Source organism: Panthera tigris, chromosome D2, assembly GCF_018350195.1.
Source record: "Panthera tigris isolate Pti1 chromosome D2, P.tigris_Pti1_mat1.1, whole genome shotgun sequence".
Taxonomy (NCBI): Eukaryota; Metazoa; Chordata; class Mammalia; order Carnivora; family Felidae; genus Panthera; species Panthera tigris.
The window spans coordinates 59,829,602-59,849,105 of record NC_056670.1 but is presented as its reverse complement, the minus strand read 5'-3'; the positions used below and the strand labels follow the sequence as shown (position 1 = coordinate 59,849,105).

At 51.3% G+C, this 19,504-nt stretch overlaps 2 protein-coding genes across 13 annotated transcripts in view; one reads left to right on the top strand and one right to left on the bottom strand.

The window, feature by feature from the left end:
- The window catches only part of GBF1 (golgi brefeldin A resistant guanine nucleotide exchange factor 1), a 119,327-nt gene extending 114,069 nt beyond the window's left edge, over window positions 1–5,258 (bottom strand). For all 11 annotated transcript variants that reach the window (XM_007080209.3, XM_007080208.3, XM_007080211.3 and 8 more), the window contains exon 1: window positions 5,002–5,258. The gene's annotated coding sequence lies outside the window, so the exon portion shown is untranslated. The remainder of the gene's footprint in view (window positions 1–5,001) is intronic.
- Window positions 5,259–5,829: 571 nt separating this feature from the next.
- Window positions 5,830–19,178, top strand: PITX3 (paired like homeodomain 3). Of its 2 annotated transcripts, XM_042960403.1 has the most exons (5): window positions 5,830–6,833; window positions 15,531–15,780; window positions 17,440–17,569; window positions 17,747–17,949; window positions 18,508–19,178. In XM_042960403.1, the coding sequence occupies exons 3-5, from the start codon at window positions 17,452–17,454 to the stop codon at window positions 19,093–19,095; spliced, it is 909 nt and encodes a 302-aa protein (XP_042816337.1). In that variant the 5' UTR covers window positions 5,830–6,833; window positions 15,531–15,780; window positions 17,440–17,451; the 3' UTR covers window positions 19,096–19,178. The 2 variants fall into 2 exon arrangements, with proteins under 2 accessions (XP_042816337.1, XP_042816338.1); XM_042960404.1 differs by lacking the exons at window positions 5,830–6,833; window positions 15,531–15,780 and adding an exon at window positions 7,493–8,860.
- The last annotated feature ends 326 nt before the right edge of the window (window positions 19,179–19,504 follow it).

Genomic DNA, 19,504 nt, shown 5'->3' with positions numbered 1-19,504 from the left:
CATAAGACTGACTATTCAATATAGTGCAGCTAACATCCACCTCTTGTAAGAACAATGACTTCATAGAAGACAAGGACTCTAAGCCTATGCAGGCAAACCTTTCTGCATCCCATATTTGTTTCTCTACCAAAAGTTACAAACCTTCCATACAGGCTACTCTACAGACAAAAATAACCTACATCTGCCCACCAGTCTATTCTGTTTTCGCATCTATCTTCCTGAAGTCTCCTCATGTGCTATTTGCAAGTTCATCTTTCTTCTCTGAAATACATAATTCTTTACTGTCACTTCTTTTTTTCAAGTTTATTTATCTTGAGAGAGAAAGAGAGCACACGTGAGCACAAACTGGGGAGGGCGAGAGAGATAGACAATCTGAAGCAGGCTCCATGCTGTCAGTGCAGAGCCCAACCTGGGGTTCAACCCCACAAACTGTGAGATCATGACCTGAGTTGAAATCAAGAATTGAATGTTTAACCACTTAACCTACTGAGCCACCCAGGTGCCCATGCCAACTCTTCATACATGTATATATGGGTCTTATTTTCTTTGGTTGTAAATAGGTGTTACTAGTACACCATTGTTTACAGGGTTTTTTCTTTGTTTTAATATTTACTTAAGTAATCTCTATATCCAATATGGGGCTCAAACTCACAACAACATGCTCTTCCAACTGAGCCAGCTAGGCACCCCGAAGTTTTTTTCTTAATTGCTTTTAAAAGTTGTCTTTATCCAATAAGAAATTAAATTTCCAGGGTACCTGGGTGGCTCAGTTGATGGAGCATCTGACTCTTGATTTTGGCTTAGGTCATGATCCCAGGGTCATGGGATTGAGCCCCGCACTGGGCTCAACACTGAGTGTGGAACCTGGTTGAGATTCTCTCCCTCCCTCTCCCTCTCCCTCTGTCCCTCTACCCCTCTCCCCACCCCCCATCCATTCTCTCTAAAGGAAAAAAAAAAATTACATTCTCAAAAAACAAAGACTGTTTCATGGTGCTTTGATGTCTAATACAGAGCTGTGCAAACCAAGAAAACTGATGGACTTTCTGAGAGGGTAAAAGCTAAATGACCCTCAACTGGCCCTTCCAAGGTTTATTTTTACTTAGTCTCTCAAACATTCCAGAAAAGCACTAAAGATACAGCTTGTAAGATTCCCAGAGCTGGCCAAGGACCATATATATCATAGTTCTGTGCTAATAAAGCACAGAGAGTGTCCAAGAATTACTGAATTAGTAAACAACTTACTAGGCTCAAGAAATGTATCCCAAGGGTGGAGAGGTAAGTGTAAGTCAAACTAGGAAGAGTTGGTGCCCTGACAGGCCACAACTGGAAAATCCTCCCAAACCCAATAATCAGGTGTCCAGTGTACTTCAGCTCTGCCACGACACCTCCCTCTACGGAGATCCTGAGTCTATCCCAAGAACTATATGCAAGGTGAACCACTAAGATATGTCCAAAGATGTCCCTTCTATCAGCCTAGAGATAAAAAATGAAACAATGCTCCTCTCTTTCACTCATCTGTTAACCATGCAGAGCACCCAAGGTGAAAATTAAGGGTAACAGTTTGCAGAGTAGGACAAAGATAAAAAGTTAGTCTGTGTGATTATACATAGAGAACTGCAGTGATTAAGTCTCATAAGGCATGTCTATCTTGTGTATCAGGGGTCATCATCCACTGATGATGGATAAAATCCAGACCACAGACATACTTTGTTCTGCCTGCAAAAAAGGTTTTTAAACACTTTATAACTAGTTGCCAAGAGTTTAAAACACAATGATCTGAATTTCAAGTTTCTCCTGAAAAGCACCAAGACTGGTCACATTGTGCCCACATGCCAGTACACTACAGTCCCCACTACACCCTTATATATTCGTATGTGGCTTACTTTACTCATTTACATTACCTGCCTGAAACTCAGGCATTTAAGCTTGTAATCCTTGCTTTATGTGATGGCAACCAATCACTACTTCCATGATTACTTCCACTCTGACTGGGGCTCCAAATCACCATACTGCTTTATTGTATTTTCATTTAATTAAACAATTGCTGTTGAACATACTGAAATATAGAAAAAGAACAATAAAAGCTAAACAGCTGCCAATTACATTTACACAATCCCTTCTAGCCTGACGGTAAAACCTCCCCTTCTCCCTTCAACTCGACTCCACCATTATCCCAACAGCAGAATTATTCTAATTAGTCACACTGAACCACAGGAGCAGGCTGTGATCAATCAATAGAAATGGCAAACAAAGACTAGGATGATCCTTCCAGTGAATGCTGTATAAATACAGTGAGTCTTCTCAAAAGCAGGAGCTGTGTCTTTTTCCTCTCTAGCTGCTCATACTAGCCAGTCTAAGTACCCTATCAATAAAGTTAGTATCTAAAAGTGGCAATCATCCTTCATTCTGGAACACTGGGGAAGTGCAATAGTGGTGGAACACTGAGAACTTCAAGTTCAACTGGGATTGGTACCCGGCTACTCATGATATGTGCCTACAACCTGAGCTCTTACTGAGTCAATGAGCATCAATCGCAAGATTAGACATCACTGGGGGCGGGTGGCTCAGTCGGTTGAGCGTCCGACTTCGGCTCAGGTCATGATCTCATCGTCTGTGTGTTCGAGCCCCACGTCGGGCTCTGTGCTGACAGCTCGGAGCCTGGAGCTTGCTTCTGATTCTGTGTCTCCCTCTCTCTCTGCCCCTCCCTGACTCATGCTCTCTGTCTCAGAAATAAATAAACATTAAAAAAAAAAAAAAAAAAGAGTAGACATCACTGTCTACAGCCACTTTTGAAATGAAGCTCAAGTACAAGTCTTGAAGGAAGAACAAATTTTCTTTTCTTTCTTTTTTTTTAAATGTTTTTTAATGTTTATTTATTACTGAGAGAGGAGAGAGAGAGAGAGGTGGGGAGGGACAGAGAGACAGGGAGACACAGAATCCGAAGCAGGCTCCAGGCTCCGAGCTGTCAGCACAGAGCCTGACGCAGGGCTCGAACTCATGAACGGTGAGATCATGACCTGAGCTGAAGTCAGATGCCAACCGACTGAGCCACCCAGGCGCCCCCCTTTTTTTTTTTAATTGAAGTATGGCTGACATACAAAAGAAGAACAAAGTTTTTGATTTGAGATGAGGGTTGGAAGCAAAAACTATTACTATCTGGAAAATGACATTTTGGTAAAGAAAGAGAAAATCTTTGAAGCCTGAGATACTTCCAAGCCCAAGTGAAAAGATGCTGGATTGGTCACACTATCTAATCAAAGACTGGATTGCTTATTATGCAAAGCATATCAACTCAACAGGGCTCACCAGGGCCTATCAACCCAGGTGAGCAAGGCAGGCTCATCAAACCGGGTACTTCCTAGGCTATGTCATTTCATAAAGCCACTTTTTTTTTTTTTTTTAATTCTGCAACTTAGATCAGCAAGTTAAAACACAAACTATTTCCTGGACCATTTCCATCCCACTTATTTTAAATTGATAAATACAAACAATAAATACTGTCCCACACCAACACACACACACACACACACACACACACACACACACACACACACACGCTTCAGGAGGGCAGAGGGTATTAGGTAGGAAGAAACTGAGTTTAGTCACTATAGATCCTACATAGTTTTTCCTTCTAACACAAGGAGGTTTTGATCCTCCTTGTCACTACTTCACCATGCAAAGTCCTGACTGCCAGAGCCAGAACCAGGCCACAAGTCAGGATCACATACTAAAACTAATCCTAGGCAAAGATAACATTTATTAAGTGTCCATTACTTTCTGAAAGGCATTAGGTTGATACTGCTCATTCCCACCTCATGCTCTACCTAGGCCATTGCACATATATGCTACTGCTTTTAAGAAGTATGTAAATTAAACAGAACAATCCCAAAACAGACCTTTCTATTTGTATCCCCCACAGGGCCCAGAGAACTGCCTTGTGTACCTGAATTAAAGGCATAAAATTTTCTATGTTATGCATTAAAAAACACTACTTACACTATTCCTCATTTCTGAAGACACTCTTTACCTCTGGGGACTTTTACAGTTTTACAATACAGAAGTTTATTGAAAGTTACCACAGCGCCATAAACTACTCCTTGGAGTTAGGCTCCATCGTTCACTCTGCTGAACTTTTAAATTAGCTGAACATCTTTCATGACTCTTTTACCCACTAAAAATAATAGGCCAACAGTACCAAACCACCAATATTCAAATCCTTCTCTGTTCTCAGCCAAATATGCCATAATAGAGTGGCTTCCTTGTGAATGAACATCTCTTTAGGCCAAATGAATTGAAGACCCTGGGGTAAATGCCAACTGAAAACATACACCAGAAAAGAATATCTGTAAACAATCATGTAAAGGAAGAACAGGCTCAGAAGGTAAGTCCAGGGTTTACATATAGACGCAGACTGGCAGCTGAGCTGCCCTAGAAGAGCAGTCTTCTCTTAGTCCCAGTCTCCTAAGACTGACCTCAATCCTTCCACACTTCTTCTCACTACCTGAGTCTAGGTTGCACTAGTTCATCATCCAGGATTTAAAAAGCAGTCAGCTGTATTAATGAGGCAGTCAAACAGAAGTGGACGCTGTACAGGATCTGCAGAGACTCTCATACCTAAGGTCTAAAAATCAATCTTAAAAAGTACATACAATGTTCTTTAGATTTGCTTTCAGGTTTTGAGGACTGGGCTCTTTGGGATGCAGAAAGCTCGAGAAGAGGGAAGCTGAAGGCTAGATTAAGCCTGAGAACACAAGAAGAAAGATTCGGACACCCGAAAGGGATCAGAAGTCAGAGCCGAAGTCGCCCCTCCAGCCGCGGGGGCCTGACCTTTGCCCCCTGCATGCCTTCCAGTTCCCTCCCACAACAATCTCTCCCCGACTTATTGCGTCTGCGTCCTTAACCCACCCGGCTGGTCCAATTTAAGGGCCCTCCTCCCCTCATTCCCTGTGGCGATGTCAAGGCGGCCTTTACGACACTGAAACTCTAAGAGACTTCGCTGACCTGTCAGCGGATCCAAAATGGCGGGGCCTAGTCCCAGGACCCGCAGCCGCTGCTCATGTCCAGCCCGGGCCCCGAAGGCGTCTTTAAGCGGCTCTCCCGGCTCTGGTGGCAGATGGGAGAAGGGAAGGAGCCTGTTTCCTGGAAGTTGAGGCCGAAGTCAGGGAGCGCACAGAAGGCCAGAAAGAGTCGGCCGGAACGGGCGGTGGAGCCGGCTACCTTCCCTGTCAGCTCTCTGACGTGGTAACTAGCCTCAGTCTAGCCCGCTGCCTGGTAACTGTGCGAGCCCTGCTGCTTACAGCCAATCATAGCATTGTATCGTGAGAAGTGGCATTCCAGCTACCCAATAGAAAGAGAAAATTAGCTTAGGGAGGCGGGTACTACCTAAGGAGGCGAGATTACAAGGGAAAGAAAAGGGTAGGTAGGGGACAACCAACGGATACGAGGACTCTCTGAGTGACAGTTAAAAGAGCCAATAAAAATTAAAAATTGTGCTGGGCGGGTGGAGAGGTGGAGCTTGGTAGGTTTGGTTGCAGTGTGCCGTTTAGCAGTGGCTGCTGGGCATTATGGGGAGGAAAGTTACGATTTGCTGGAAAGGGGGCGGGGTCCGTTTTGAGAGCCTGAGCGGGCGACCTTACTGCCCTCCACTTCCCTCCCCTGCCCACCCCGGCCACCCCCTAACAAAAGTTATCTAGGCCAATATCTTGCCCTTTGAGGGATCACTCACTTCCTTTCGAGGCAGCTCTGGGTTCTTTCCATCCTAAAACCAGTCCCATAATCCATTGGAACCTCCCCACCCTCCCGCCCGCCTGCCCTGTTTGGCTTCTCATACGGGTGTCTGTCCCTTTACAACTCTGTTTCTGCATCTTGTGCCGCATTCCTATCATTCAGAAAGAGAGAAAATGAGAGGGAGCAGGAATCTTGGATATCTAATTCAGGTCTCTGTAAACCGCGTCTCAGGGTGGAAAGATGGCCCCCACGTTCACATACCTAATTAATGCAGAGCAGAGACACAAACCCAGGTGTCCCCACCTTCAGTCCAGCTTTCCTTTTCACTGCCTCTCACTACTTCTTATGCCTTAGACTATCGGGTTGTACTTCCAACTCTCCTCTTCATACTAAGCACTGGACACTACTTACCTACCTGAAAAAAATCTGATCATGAGGGTTAGTCAACATCATCCTGGGCCAAGAAACTAAAGCCTTTCCTGTTTGCCTTGGAAATGCTAAGAGGCCCAAGGACTAGATGTCCACCCCAATCTTCACTCTTCTACCTCCAGCTGCCTCTCCCCTTGCAAGAGATGATAGAGGTTGCCCGGATATTTAGAATTACCCAGAAGTGAGAGTGTGTAGGAAGAAGACAAGAGGATGAGTTTTCTCCTTGCTGATTGAAAGGTGTAATTCTCAGACTGTCTGCTGGAACAGAGCCCGGGTGTCCCAACAGACTTGAAGAGACTACCGAGGCAGGGGGAAAAGATACCAACTTTCTCCCCATTTATGGATGACCCGAATCCAGAGAAACTCCATACCTAACCCCATAGGAATGTGGGAATGCTCTAGATTCCTCTAATTTGAAGACACCACAAGACTGAACATCAGACCTGAGAACTCCTCAACAGCTTCCTGTACCTGCAGACCAGGCTTCTGAACTCTGGGTCCAGCTTGAGGATCTTGCCTCTTTCACCCAAAGAGAGTTAGAGGAAGAAGACAGAACCACCATATTACCTCTTTCCACAGTACCTGAGCCATTTCCACTTTCATTTGAAACCTGGGATTCGGTCTTCTGGGCCTGTCTCGGGTTGAGAGGTCCTGGAGAGCCAACTGGAAAATCCTAAGTACACCAAAACTCCCTACTCTCCTCATCTCTGCTCCCATATACTTCCAACAATTAATCAACCTAAATGCATGAATGGGAGTGTGTTAGAAATGAGGGGGGGAAAGATGACAATATCCATCATCTTACCAGGCAGAATATCTCCCTCTTAGATTTCAGTATTGAGTTCTACATAACGCCTAGGAATAGAAATATGAGGAAGACATGGTACTTGACCTCCTAAAGCTTAGCATCATAGAGGACTTCACATAAGCTGATCTCTTCAGTATGGTGGGTGGAGTAATAGAGAGTGTGTGTAACAGGGTTGTGGGAGCATGAAGCTAGACATCTAGCTATACCCTGGGTATTTGAGGAACCCATTTTCTCTGAGAAAATGAGACCTGATTGGAGCTTAGGAAGATGAGTAGGAGTTGGCAAGATGAAGGCTGGGAATATGTTACTGTCCGAAGAAAGGCCAGAGGTGTGCAGGAAACCACTAGGAGATTGGAGATTTAGACAAGGTCAGGTCCAGGCAGCTCTTCCTGCCCATGGGTCCTGTCCCCATGCTTTAATAAAAACACCCTTTTGCACTGGGGTGGGGTGGGAGGGGGAGGCAGGGTCGGGTCCTGAAAGTCTTGTATGCCAAACTAGGGAGCTTAGCCTTTGTCTTAACAATCAGGAGCTATTGCAGAGTTTTAGGCAGAGACATGACTGTTCAGATTTATTTTAGGATCATACTGTATGATAAGGCCTAGGGCCCTCAGGGGCACCCAAGCAACCCAGCCTCACTCCACATGTTCTTTGGCACATCAGTCCTGTCCCTTGCAACTCCCTATCTAGCAAGCATCAAGGCCACATCTTGCCCACAGGATGAACCTGGTATCACCCTGGGAGAAGCTAGCCCTGTCAAGCCTGTGAGAACATAGCCTGGGCAAGCCAAGGGTGTAGACTAACAGGTGAACCACCCAGGCCCTGACTTACAGTGAGAGCCTCCTGTAATTCTGAGGGGTAGGCGGGAGTAGGCGGGTAGTGGATAAGTTACTTGCCCAAGGACACTCGGTGGTGGTGGCAAGGTTAGAATGACACCTTGGTTTGCCTCATTCCAAACCCTGCTTTCTTAACGAAGCCACCTTACTTGGAGAAGAGGAGAGGTGGGGGGACAGGACGGGAGATAGCTGAGAAGAGGAAGAAAAGAAAGATGTAAAGAAAAATAGCACGAGAAAGATAAATTAGTCTTTCAAAGGGGCAGAGGAGGGAGGAGAGGGACAAACAGCAAGAGCAAAGCAGGGGAGGAGAAAGGAGAGGAAAGAAAGGCAAGACATGGGAGTACTGGAGCAGAGACAAAAGCGCGGAGACAGACAGCGACAAGTGGAGAAAATCAGCGAAACTTGAGCGACAACCAAGCGCTGAAACCCGGTGGCCTCTCCCGGCCCGTGCGCCCTCCCACCTGGCGCCCCGGCTGCACTGTACAATTCCCCGGCACCACTGTACATTGCTCAGGGTAGCTGCCTGGCCCCACTTCGCCGCCGGCGCGCCCCGACTCCGCGGGGCCACCGGCCCCACTTTACTCTCGCCCGCTTGGCTCTGCCAAAATGTTCTGGCTCAGCGAGGTTTCAGCCACGTGGGGAAGGGCGTGGCCCAGATGCTGAGGAGTGCCTCCGATTGGCCAGGGGGCGGGCTTCTTGGCGGTGCGCCGGCCCGATCCCTCCCCCGAAGGCGGGGCCTGAAAATTCACAGCTGGAAAGGGTGGAGCCCGGGAGGCGCAGCTGGAAGGGGGCGGGGCCCGAAGCGCGAGGCTAGCTGCCGCGGGCTGGGGGCGCCCTGGGCTGCCATAAAGTGAATGGGCGCCGGCGGGGGGTGGCAGTCAGCCGCGAGGCTCACTCTCTCCCTCAGCGAGTCCGGGAGCGCCGGAGCCGAGCGGCGGTCCGGGCACAGGGGGGTGGCCCCCGCCCCGGCCGGGTGCCCGGCCCCTGGCCCCTGCCTGCCCTCCAGACTGCCGCCGCCGCCGCCACCGCCGCCGCCGGGAGTCTGCCTGCTGCGGGACTCACTGTGAGTGCTTGACCATGCGGGGAGAGGGGCTCATGAGGCCGAGGGGTCACGGCCGAACTTCAGGATCCCTAGAACAGGACCTGGGTGGCTGAACTGGGGAACGGTGCCTGGGGAACGGGTCCAGACTGGGAGGGCGTACTGTAGACTCGGGGCCAGGACTTAGGAAAAGGGAAACTCAGCGTCAGGACTCGGGGGACAGAGAAGAGGGAGACTCGGGATCCGGAGGGAAGCCGGAGACAAGAAGCCCGGACCGGAGCTCCGCGAAGCAGGGAGTCGGGAAATCATTACCAGAAAGAGCCCTGGAATTCGGGGGCGCGGGGCAGGCGGTCACGGAGCAAACAGGGTTGCCGAGGCCCTGGCCAGCGGGGGGAGCTGGAGGCGGCCGCGCAGCGTGGGGGCAGCTGACGGCTCCGGACGCCCCTCTCCCAGGGATCAGACTTGAGGGGCTGGGAGCAGGAGTGAGTCTGGTCGCACACGCTTCTCTTCCCAGCCACTTCGCAGTCGGGATAGGAGCCGTGTTGTGAGAGCCTGGCTGCGACTGGGTCAGATGGCCGCTGTGCGGGTGGCAGGGCCGAAGCTGGGCAGCCCGAGCGACTAGCCAGCGGGTCTGGCGTGTCGGGCTTGGGGTGTCACGGCCCGGATGGGCTACGGCCTGGAGCCACATGGAATCGGACGGAATGTCCGCCGCGCGCGCGGCTCGGAGCGGACAGAATGTCCGGGGAGGCGAGGTGGGTCTCTCCGGAGCAGGCACTGTGTCCGGCAGGGGCGGACAGAATGTCCCTGGCCGAGTGGCATGTCCATCTACCCGGCCGCGCCTTGCTCAGCTGCTGCATGTGCAGTGGGGTTCGCTGTGGTGGGTCGCCTCAAATCCCAGCTCACACTTCGCAAACTAGTTTCTGCCCCTAGGGGCTGCGGAGGCGGGGAGGGGGACAGGGAGCAGGGAGTGAGAGCAAAGGCCTGGCCTTGGAGTGGAGTGGCGCTGGGGGACCTTCCCTCTCCAACCCAGACTAGATCTGAGCATCATCCCCCCGCACTTCTAGAATCCAGATTTGAGGAGAGAAAGACAATGGTGGGATTGCTAGACCAGGAAAGGAAAAAATGAACCACAAAGGGCAATAGGAGGGTGAGGAGGAGTCGGCACAAGCCCCCCTGACAGCTTCAGTTCCCTCACAAACTCAGAGTCAACTCCTAATTCCAATACAGCTGACCAGACAGCCCCAGATTCCTACCTGGGTGTCAGCAGGCTAAAGACTCCTTCCCTGCAAGGGGCAGAAGCCCAGGCCTAAAGAGAAAACTGCAGCCCTTTAGCAAAGCAAACTCTGTGGTTTTGTCTCCCTTTTGGCTCTCTCACCCCCACCAATCCCAACAGCACCCTGGTGGCTAAGAGGAAGAAGGAAGGAATGCAGACTCTGGGGTCAACATGGGGCCTATATGGCCCTCCGAGTCTGGTGGGGAAGGATGTCTCAGTCCCACCCAACTGTCGCTTTTGTTTTATCTGCAGTTGGGGAAGGGCCTTAATTCCTTTGGACCCACACAGTGATCACCCACCCTGACCCCAACTCTTTAACCAGAGCCTAGTTAAGCTAAAGGGAACAGAGAAGAGAGAACTTTCCCTGTCTGTGTAAGTCAGCAGAGCAAGCCATCTAGGGACTGAGTTTTCATGGGATAGGTGCAAAGCGATGTGTTTAGCAATGAGTAGCCTAAACAAGTGGGTCTCAACCTCTCTCACCCACCACCCATGAATGACATATAATATATACGCCCCACACTACCACCTTCATTCCTCAGTTTTAAAGTTTGCTTATCACTGGCTAGACCATTGTTTCTCAACCTTTTTTTTTATCCCTTGCCTGCTTTTGATAAATATAAAGAAACACCCCAATTACTCCCACCATATTCTGATACCTTTTTCAGGGGCTTGTGCTCCCATCACCTGTGAAAAATCACTGAAAATATGGGTGAAATGAAAGGCAATTCATTTTCAAAGTCAGGAAAGGAATAGGGAAGGCATTACAGATGGTTCCCTGAAGACTTTAGCCTAAAGTTCTGCATTTGCCAAAAAGGCCAAAAAGCAATACCATTATAATGAAGACGAGTAGAAACAAAAAATAGAACTTTCTCCCATCCTTTCATAAAACCATGTAGTTGAGCGCATGCCTGGTCACTCTTATGGAGAATGTCATGGACCTAGAGAAGGATCAGAGAATGATTCACAGAATGGGGAGCAAGGGGCTGCTGGAGAGAGCAAACTTCAAAGTTTAGGCCTCTGGAAGGTGAAATAGGATGGAAATCCACAAATAATGAAAGGCCTAGATAAGCAGAAGATTTGTTTGCTCCCCAAATCCTGAAATGGGAGATGAGGGGGCCTCATAGAACCGGAGTGATGCAAGCTCAGGATGAATAGGAAAATGTTCCTTGGCACACAGTGGGCAGCAAACTTCCAAAGCTCATTTCCAGAAAGGAGGTAGAGGCAGGAAGTAGAAATGGAATCCTTCAGGGCTTGGGAGGATCAGTGCATGTCAGAGCCACAAATGGTTGCTGGAGTGGAGGGGGCAGGGCGTGGAAAGAACTCAGACTCTGGTTTTAGGAGAACTGGATTCAAATCTCTTCAATCTGTGTAACCTTGTACAAATTCATCTTAGAGGTGAAATGAGAATGCACATTCCTGACACTCAAGGTGGTTTTAAGAGTTCTATGAAATCATGTATTTGAAAGCCCTTTGCAAATGGAGAAGCACCACAGAAATAAGAAGCATTATTGCTATTATTATGCCCAAGCTGTAGGTCCCCTGTAACCACAGAATCTTTGTTTGGAAGGATGGGGTCTCCCAGGATGCAGCCTGGTAGCATCTGATCCAGTCACAGGAAGATTGTCAATGACAGATGGAACACCCTATCCCAAGCTTCTGATGCCTGCCATTTACCCCTGCTCCTCTCCAAGAAGAGTTCTAGGGAGCTCCACAAATGCTTAACTCTTCCACTAATCTGATCTGATCCCTGCCTGCCTCCTCTTCAAGGCTATGAATATGAGCCCAGGACCCAGATCCAGGAGGGCAGAGGGGAGCAGGCTGGAACTGAGCTGGGGATAGGCATGAGAAAGGGACAGAGCCACCCAAATCTTTTTTTCTCCATTCATTCTAAATGATGAGTCCTAGAGGGTGGGGAGGAAGAAGGCAGCTAACCTGAAAGATCCATTAGGTCCTGAGCTTTGGGATCATCTGGGGTGTCTAGTCCATGGTCATGGACCAGGGACCCATGAGGAGAGTGATAGGGACAGAAAGGCAGTGGGGTAAGTGAGAGCTGCTTTCAAAACTCTCTCCACTCCTTTTCCATTGTCCTCCCTGGGGCCTTCTTTACACTTCAGTTAAGTGCCCCCTTTCCCACCTTTCCCCTGCTCAATCCATTCTGTTCACCACAGCCAAATAAAGGTCTCAGAGATGCTGCTCTTAGGTCTCTCCCCTGCCTGCAAGCTTCCAGTGACTCCCATTGCTTGGAGCACCGCTTCTCAAAAGGGGGGATGGGCGAGAGGGCAGGACAGGAGTGGAAGGGGCATGACGCTGCAAGATAAACATGGCCCATCTTCCTGGTGTGTGATGTCACTTGAAGATGTCACGTGGAGATTTGGAGAGAAAACATTATTTTATATTAAGACAAATATAATTTAAGTATGGAACAGAATTCAAAATTTGCTTCAATTTTTACCGTAAGGTTGGAGATCTCAAAGAAGTTCCATATTGGTGGCAGATGTTTGAGGTTGTGCTCCCAGTTTCCCAGAGTCATGTTCTCTCTTACTGGTCTTAGGGGTTTTTGATGGAAAAGCTGGAGATGCTCTAGCCTAGACTCTATCAAACCTGAAGCACCATCCCTTGTCCTTCATTGGAGTCCCCCCGACCTGTTTTTCTCTGATGATCTCCCATGGCCCACACTGAGACCCTGGCCACATTAGGCTGACTGTTGCCCTCTGAACCTGCCAGCTCATTCCCAATACTACTGTGTTATTTAGAAGCCTCTGCTCCTTTACCTCCCCAGTTCCCAGCTCTGCCATGTGCTACCTTCTCTGAGCCCCAAAACCTGATACCTTACATGGGATTCCATCTCTTTGATCCCCCACAATGTGAATATTAGTCCCATTCAGCCTATCGTCGTCCATCCTGTTTGCCTCCCCAGACTGTACAGGCTCCTAGAAGTTAGGCTCTGTGCCTTACCATTCTTAGGGATTTGTCTTAGCACCTAACATTTGCTGAAGGAAAGAAGAAAGGGGAAGAGTGGGTGTGGGGGCCCATTTCTCTGATCCCTAACTTACCCCTTGATAAATTAACCACATCAAATCATTGCTGCCTCCACTTGAGTCTTAGGGTTTCTTCGTGGGGCTGTGAGCCTCGTCTACAGCTGTCTTCGTTTGCTCCCATTTGCTCACCGCAGTTCGGCAAACCAGACGGTTTGGGTGCTCGGCATCCCTGATGAACTTAAGGGCCTCACTTCAGATCCAGGTTTCTAGGTGGGCTCCATGCTAGTTAAGGGCCCTGGTTTATACTCTATTGCCAACCTGCTATTTGCTGAGCAGAGCCACAGCACCCCAACTCTATCCCCTCCATCTTCCTCTTCATTCAGTGGTTTTCTCCCATCTCAGTTCTAGGGTATACCTTCTGCTTAGGCATTATTATTTCAACTACTTGGGAGCTCTCTGGCTGTAGTCCTGGTTTCTCCCGTTGGCGTCAGGACAAAAGTGGGCACACATGGCATTTGCCTTCTTGCCATGAGCTTGGGTCTCTTGGAAGCCATGGCCTCCCTACTGTGAACTCTCTGGCCTGTGATGACCTCTGCTCTCCACCTTAATATGCCTTGAATATTTTGTTCTTGCTGCAGTCCATGATAGGCTTCCTGTAATTCCATGTAGGCAGCCTATACCTCAGAATCAGAGTGCGCCTGCAGGCCCTTTCTTCTTCCCTGGGCTAGGATTGTCACCCTGACCCCACGGAGCCTTGCCCGTGCATCCCCAGCAGGGTGTGTCAGGAAGGCTGGATGGGGGACAGGCAGCCCCTCCCAGAACTGGACTCAGCACCACCGTTAAATCCTGACTCTCTTTGGCCCTGCCTGGTGTTTCCTACCAGCGTCAACCAATCCTGCAGCTTCCAGACTTACTGCTTGTCCCTGTCCACTGAGTGAGGCGAAGCCCCTGGCCTCAGTCCCAACTCCCCAGCTTCCTGACCTCCAACAGTTTGGGGGAGCTTAATCCTCAGCCAGCCTGTCTCCAGCTCAGACAACAGCTTGGCGCCCCCCGCCTCTGCCTGGCTAGCCCACCCAGCCACGAGTCAGCTAGAGGCCTGTGCCCCCACCCTTTATCTCTCTGTTGCCTGCCTGACTGTGGTGTTCTTGCCTTTTCAGTTTCACAGGCAAGGCCCTTCTCAGCTTCATCACGCCCTTGCCACTGTTACTACCCCAGTCAAGAGCCTGAAAGCTTCCTTCTTTCCTTTACCAGTCCCTGATCCCCAAAGTGGCTCTTAGCTTGGGTTATTCTGTCCATTTTGTTGTTACCTTATTGACTGGGCCCTGCCTTATGTGTAGGGTAGAGTATTCACAATACACCTTTGCATTCCACTCTCAAATGCAGCGTACTTACGTTTATTCAATAGAGAAATTCTTCACTGGGAGATTCAGGGTCTAGGAAGGTGAACTCAAGCAAGGGCAGATGTGAGGATGAGATCTTACCACGCTAGCCTCAGTGCCTTACTCAGTGCCCAGCTCACAGAGGTGCCAAATAAACATCTGTTCAATGAATAAGGAGGGAGGGGAAAGCAACTTCGATAGAGTTTTACCCCCACTTATTTTCACATCAAGTTTTATTTTAACCCTATAACAATACTAGAGGTAGGTAGGGAAGGAATTATGTTTTCCCTTTTAGAGATGGAAAAAAATATGTCCAGAGAGGTAAAGAACACATAGCTAGGAAGTTGGGGGGCCAGGACATGAACCCAGATCTTTGTCTCCAAACCTAATTTCTTCCGGCTATACCAAATCACTTTCCTAGGTGGGAGCTGGACAATTTCTGCCCTCTTCCCCCAAGCCACCCTCTTATTCAGACTTCTCCCCACCCAGCCAAACAGGCTCTCCCCCAGCAACCACTGAGTATAGAGCACTCCCCTGGCCCCTTTGGCCTCCTCCTCCCCCATAGAGTCCTTAGTTCCTGGGACTGAGAGCTGAGGTTCAGAGGGGCCAGGAAGGGGGGAGGGTAACGGCGAGCTCCAAAACAGCCAAGGCAGCTGTCCCTGTCACAGAGAGAGGAGACTGTGTGACGGTGTGGGTCTGTCTGCCTGAATGTGGGAGCACATGTGTGGGAGAGTATGTGTTTGTATGCCTCTAGCTCCAAGTCCAAGTGCTTATTTTGTCTGAGTGGAGGCCCATGTGTGTCTGCATGTGTGTCTGTCTGTCTCTGGGAACACACAGCCTGAAGTCCACTTTCTCGGCCTCGTCTTTTACTTTGGCCCTTGTCTCTCCTCACCCTGCCTCCCTCTGCTGCAATAGAGGGTGAAACCAAGACACAGGTATGGAATGCTGGGGGAAGGGGAGTTTGGAATAGTGGAAGTCTGGAGCCAAAGCAGACTGGAAGGACAAATGGCACCATGGGATTTAGCTTTCCCTTCAGGCGAACCCAGTTATCCCTCTTTTCCCAGTGGTGTTGCTCCCATGGCCTCCGGAGAAGTCAGGGGCATGGTTTGCATTTCGAGAGCATCTTGGATATGAAGTAAAAGGAGACTTCAGAACACCCCCTTTTCCAGCTCCCAGTTCTAAGCCTTTTGAGCTATTTGGGAAGAACTACCAGTCAAGGCTGCCAGAGGCCCCACCCAAGGGCATTTCCCTTCTATCAGACCATCACTGGGGCAGCCCCAAGCCTGATTCCTGACTGCAGATCTGGAAGGGGAGGTAAGCTGAGCACACCCACCCCGAACCTGATGTCTCTCCTTCCCGGGTTCCCCTTTAGTCCTACCTCTCCAACCCTAGGAAAAGGTCCAAGGTCTAGACCCCTCTGCCTGCGGACAGAATGGGGACAGCTTCTCAACCTCCTGCCTTGACCTCTGTCCCATGCCCAATCTCGCTTGAGAGGTGGGGGGGGGCAGCTGTCATCTCTCAGCTGGTTGATGGGGGCATTACCATGTGCAAATAAAGGCTGCTGCCCATCTGTGCCTCCCTGAGAAAGGCTCCTAATAAATTCAGAGCAGCCAAGTGACACACATCTCAATCTAGGCTAATCCGCCACATTAATGCCACCTTGCACAGCCTGCATTAAGTCCTTGTTAATGGGGAGGCAGATGGACCCCTCCTACCCAGCTAGCTCTTCATCCTGCTCCTCTGTCCCTAGCCTTCTTTGGTTCTCCTCTAAGAGGCATCCAGAGTTCTTGAACCTCACTAGTGCTCCTTTCTCCTCATCCCACCAGAGGGGACTTGGAAGAGTCAGTAGGAAAGAGGACCCTGCAGGGGAGACTTGGAGAGGGACCCAGGCAGTCTCCCGGGCAAAGTCAGGCGAGGTTTGGGATAGGCAGTAAGGGTGGGAATATGACCTTAAGAAGCCCACATCTACTGCTGAGGGTGGGGAGTGCTGGTAGAGACTGGCATGAGTAGAACTGGTAAGGGTGTGATAGGTGTCCAGGTAGGCACAGAAGCAGACAAGGCAAGAATGCCCAGGGATTTTCAAACTTATTTCTGATCCTGGAACCCTTTCTTCAAATGCTATCTCTCTAGAAAGGATAAACAAAACAGGCAAAAGTAAGACTGCCCTAGTTGAAGCAGATTCAAGCCAGGCCAGGCTAGAGCTCTATCCCTGAGGCTAGTCCCAAGTTCCAGTCCCTGAGGGGGTTTGGAACACAATTTGAAAAAGCAAATGAAGAAAAAGCATTAGCTGAGGAGTTTCCCAGATCTGGTTCAGATCCCAGTTCCACCACGTATGAGCTCTGTGACCTTAGTGGTGGCTTCAAGTCTCAGTTTCCTCACTGGAACAAGGGTGATAATACTTAATATTGATGCATTCTTGTGAGAAGAGAGATAATGACGTAAAGGCACATAGTAAGTACTCATAAATAATAGCAGTGATTTTCCTTGTGTGAGACATATTGGGCCTGGTTCAGAATCAAACCTGTCCCACTGAAGAGTGAATAACAGAGGTTCAGGTAGTGTCTCATGTTAGCTGAGGGGCATGTATGAGTTTGTGGGGATACTGGACATACATGCGAAAGGGAACTGAAGTTTTTGAGGTTGTGGTATACAGTATGTGTTGTGCAATAGTGTAGTTTTCATTAACTTGATAAGTATCTATTGAACAGCAACTGGGCACCAAGCAGAGTTTTCGGTGCCCATCAGTGAACAAAACAGTTTGGTGTGCATATCTGTGCATGAAACTTCTGGGTATACACCTTCTCCCCCTTAGGCTACTGTTTCCCCATTCTATCCTGGGGTACGCACACGGGAGTAGCTTATATTGGTGGCTGAGAAAGGGGACAGTGAACTTGAGGGGAAACACTACTGGGAACGGGATAACTGTGAGATGTTAGCCCCATCAACCTGGTCTGTGTCTTCTCTCCTTTCCAGAGTCCTCCCTCCATGGAGTTCGGCCTGCTCAGCGAGGCGGAGGCCCGGAGCCCGGCCCTCTCGCTGTCAGATGCGGGCACTCCCCACCCGCCACTCCCAGAACACGGCTGCAAGGGCCAAGAGCACAGCGGTGAGCGCACCCCCTACTGGGAGTAGGGGAGATAGCAGCTCAATCCCTCTTGCGGGGGCGAGGGGACCTGGGAGTGGAAGGCAGGGTGGGAGTGAAGGCTCGGTGGAGGAGGTCTGGGAACCGCAGGGTTCGCGCAGGCCTGGGCGTCCAGTGACCTGCCCCCATCTCGGCCCCCAGACTCTGAGAAGGCCTCGGCTTCGCTGCCCGGAGGCTCCCCGGAAGACGGCTCCTTGAAGAAGAAGCAGCGGCGGCAGCGCACCCACTTCACCAGCCAGCAGCTACAGGAACTGGAGGCGACCTTCCAGAGGAACCGCTACCCCGACATGAGTACGCGCGAAGAGATCGCCGTGTGGACCAACCTCACCGAGGCCCGCGTGCGGGTAAGGTCCTCTCAGACCTGCAACCTTCCCGGCACCGCCCCCTCCCCCCGCCCAGTCCCCGGCCCGGGCCTCCCTCTAGCCTGCCGCTCAGCGAGTAGCCCTGGAGCCAGCAGCCTGTGCCTCTGCCCTGACTGCCCACCCTCGGCCCAACACCCAACGTGCGGAGACCTCCGCCTGCTGCCCCGCACCGCCTCCTTAGAACCAGCCTCTGGCCTCTGCTCTGACTCCACCCTGTCGCTCCGGGCCGCGCGTTTCTTCTCCTCCGGCACTGTCTCTCGTTCCCTTCTTCACCCCTCCTTGACCCCATCCTACAGCACCCTCCAGACCATGGCCCCCTGACCCAATCTTGCCGCCCACAACTGTTCTCAGCCCCTTTACGCGGTGCGCTGCCCCTGCCCCCGGCCTGGCTGCCCAATCCAGTCTCTAACCACTCCCGTCTCGTTTATCCTCCGCCCTGCCCCTGCCCGAACCCGGGTCTCGGTGACCTAGCCGCCAGCGGCGCTGACCCCGGGCCTCCGCCCGGCTGCTGCTCTGACAGTCTTTCTCGCACTCCCGCAGGTGTGGTTCAAGAACCGGCGCGCCAAGTGGCGGAAGCGCGAGCGCAGCCAGCAGGCGGAGCTATGCAAGGGCGGCTTCGCCGCGCCGCTCGGGGGGCTGGTGCCGCCCTACGAGGAGGTGTACCCCGGCTACTCGTACGGCAATTGGCCACCAAAGGCTCTCGGCCCGCCGCTCGCTGCCAAGACCTTCCCGTTCGCCTTCAACTCGGTCAATGTGGGGCCTCTGGCATCGCAGCCCGTCTTCTCGCCACCCAGCTCCATCGCCGCCTCCATGGTGCCCTCGGCCGCGGCCGCCCCGGGCACCGTGCCAGGGCCCGGGGCCCTGCAGGGCCTGGGCGGGGGGCCCCCCGGGCTGGCTCCGGCCGCAGTGTCCTCCGGGGCAGTATCCTGCCCTTACGCCTCGGCCGCCGCAGCCGCTGCTGCAGCCGCCTCCTCCCCCTACGTATATCGGGACCCGTGTAACTCGAGTCTGGCCAGCCTGAGGCTCAAGGCCAAACAACACGCCTCTTTCAGCTACCCCGCCGTGCCCGGGCCGCCCCCGGCCGCCAACCTCAGTCCGTGCCAGTACGCCGTGGAACGGCCCGTATGAATGGCCCGGTCCGTCGACCATCCCCGAGGGCGGGGTCGATAATTCACAGCCTCCCCGGACTGGGGTCGTCTAGACTGGCTTGCCCCTGCCCCGGGGTCTGAGAGGGGTGCTGGGGCAGCTGAGGGGTGGGGGGGAGGCGGCCGGCTCAGGAGAGAGACTTCCCCCACCGCCGACCCTGAGGGGTGGACTGGACCCTACACACAGTCCGCGCCCCTGGGACTAAGGCCAGGAAAAGGGACCAGTTCCCCAGGGGCCAACTGACCCTTGGCCCACCCCGCCTTCTTCAGACTCCTCTCCTCATTTTCAAAGATTAATGAAATAAACGTGCGCGGACTGCCAAAGGCCTGATGATTCAGAGTTGCGATTCAGCCCCCTCCCCTCAAGCTCTCCCATTTCTAAAGGAGAGCTG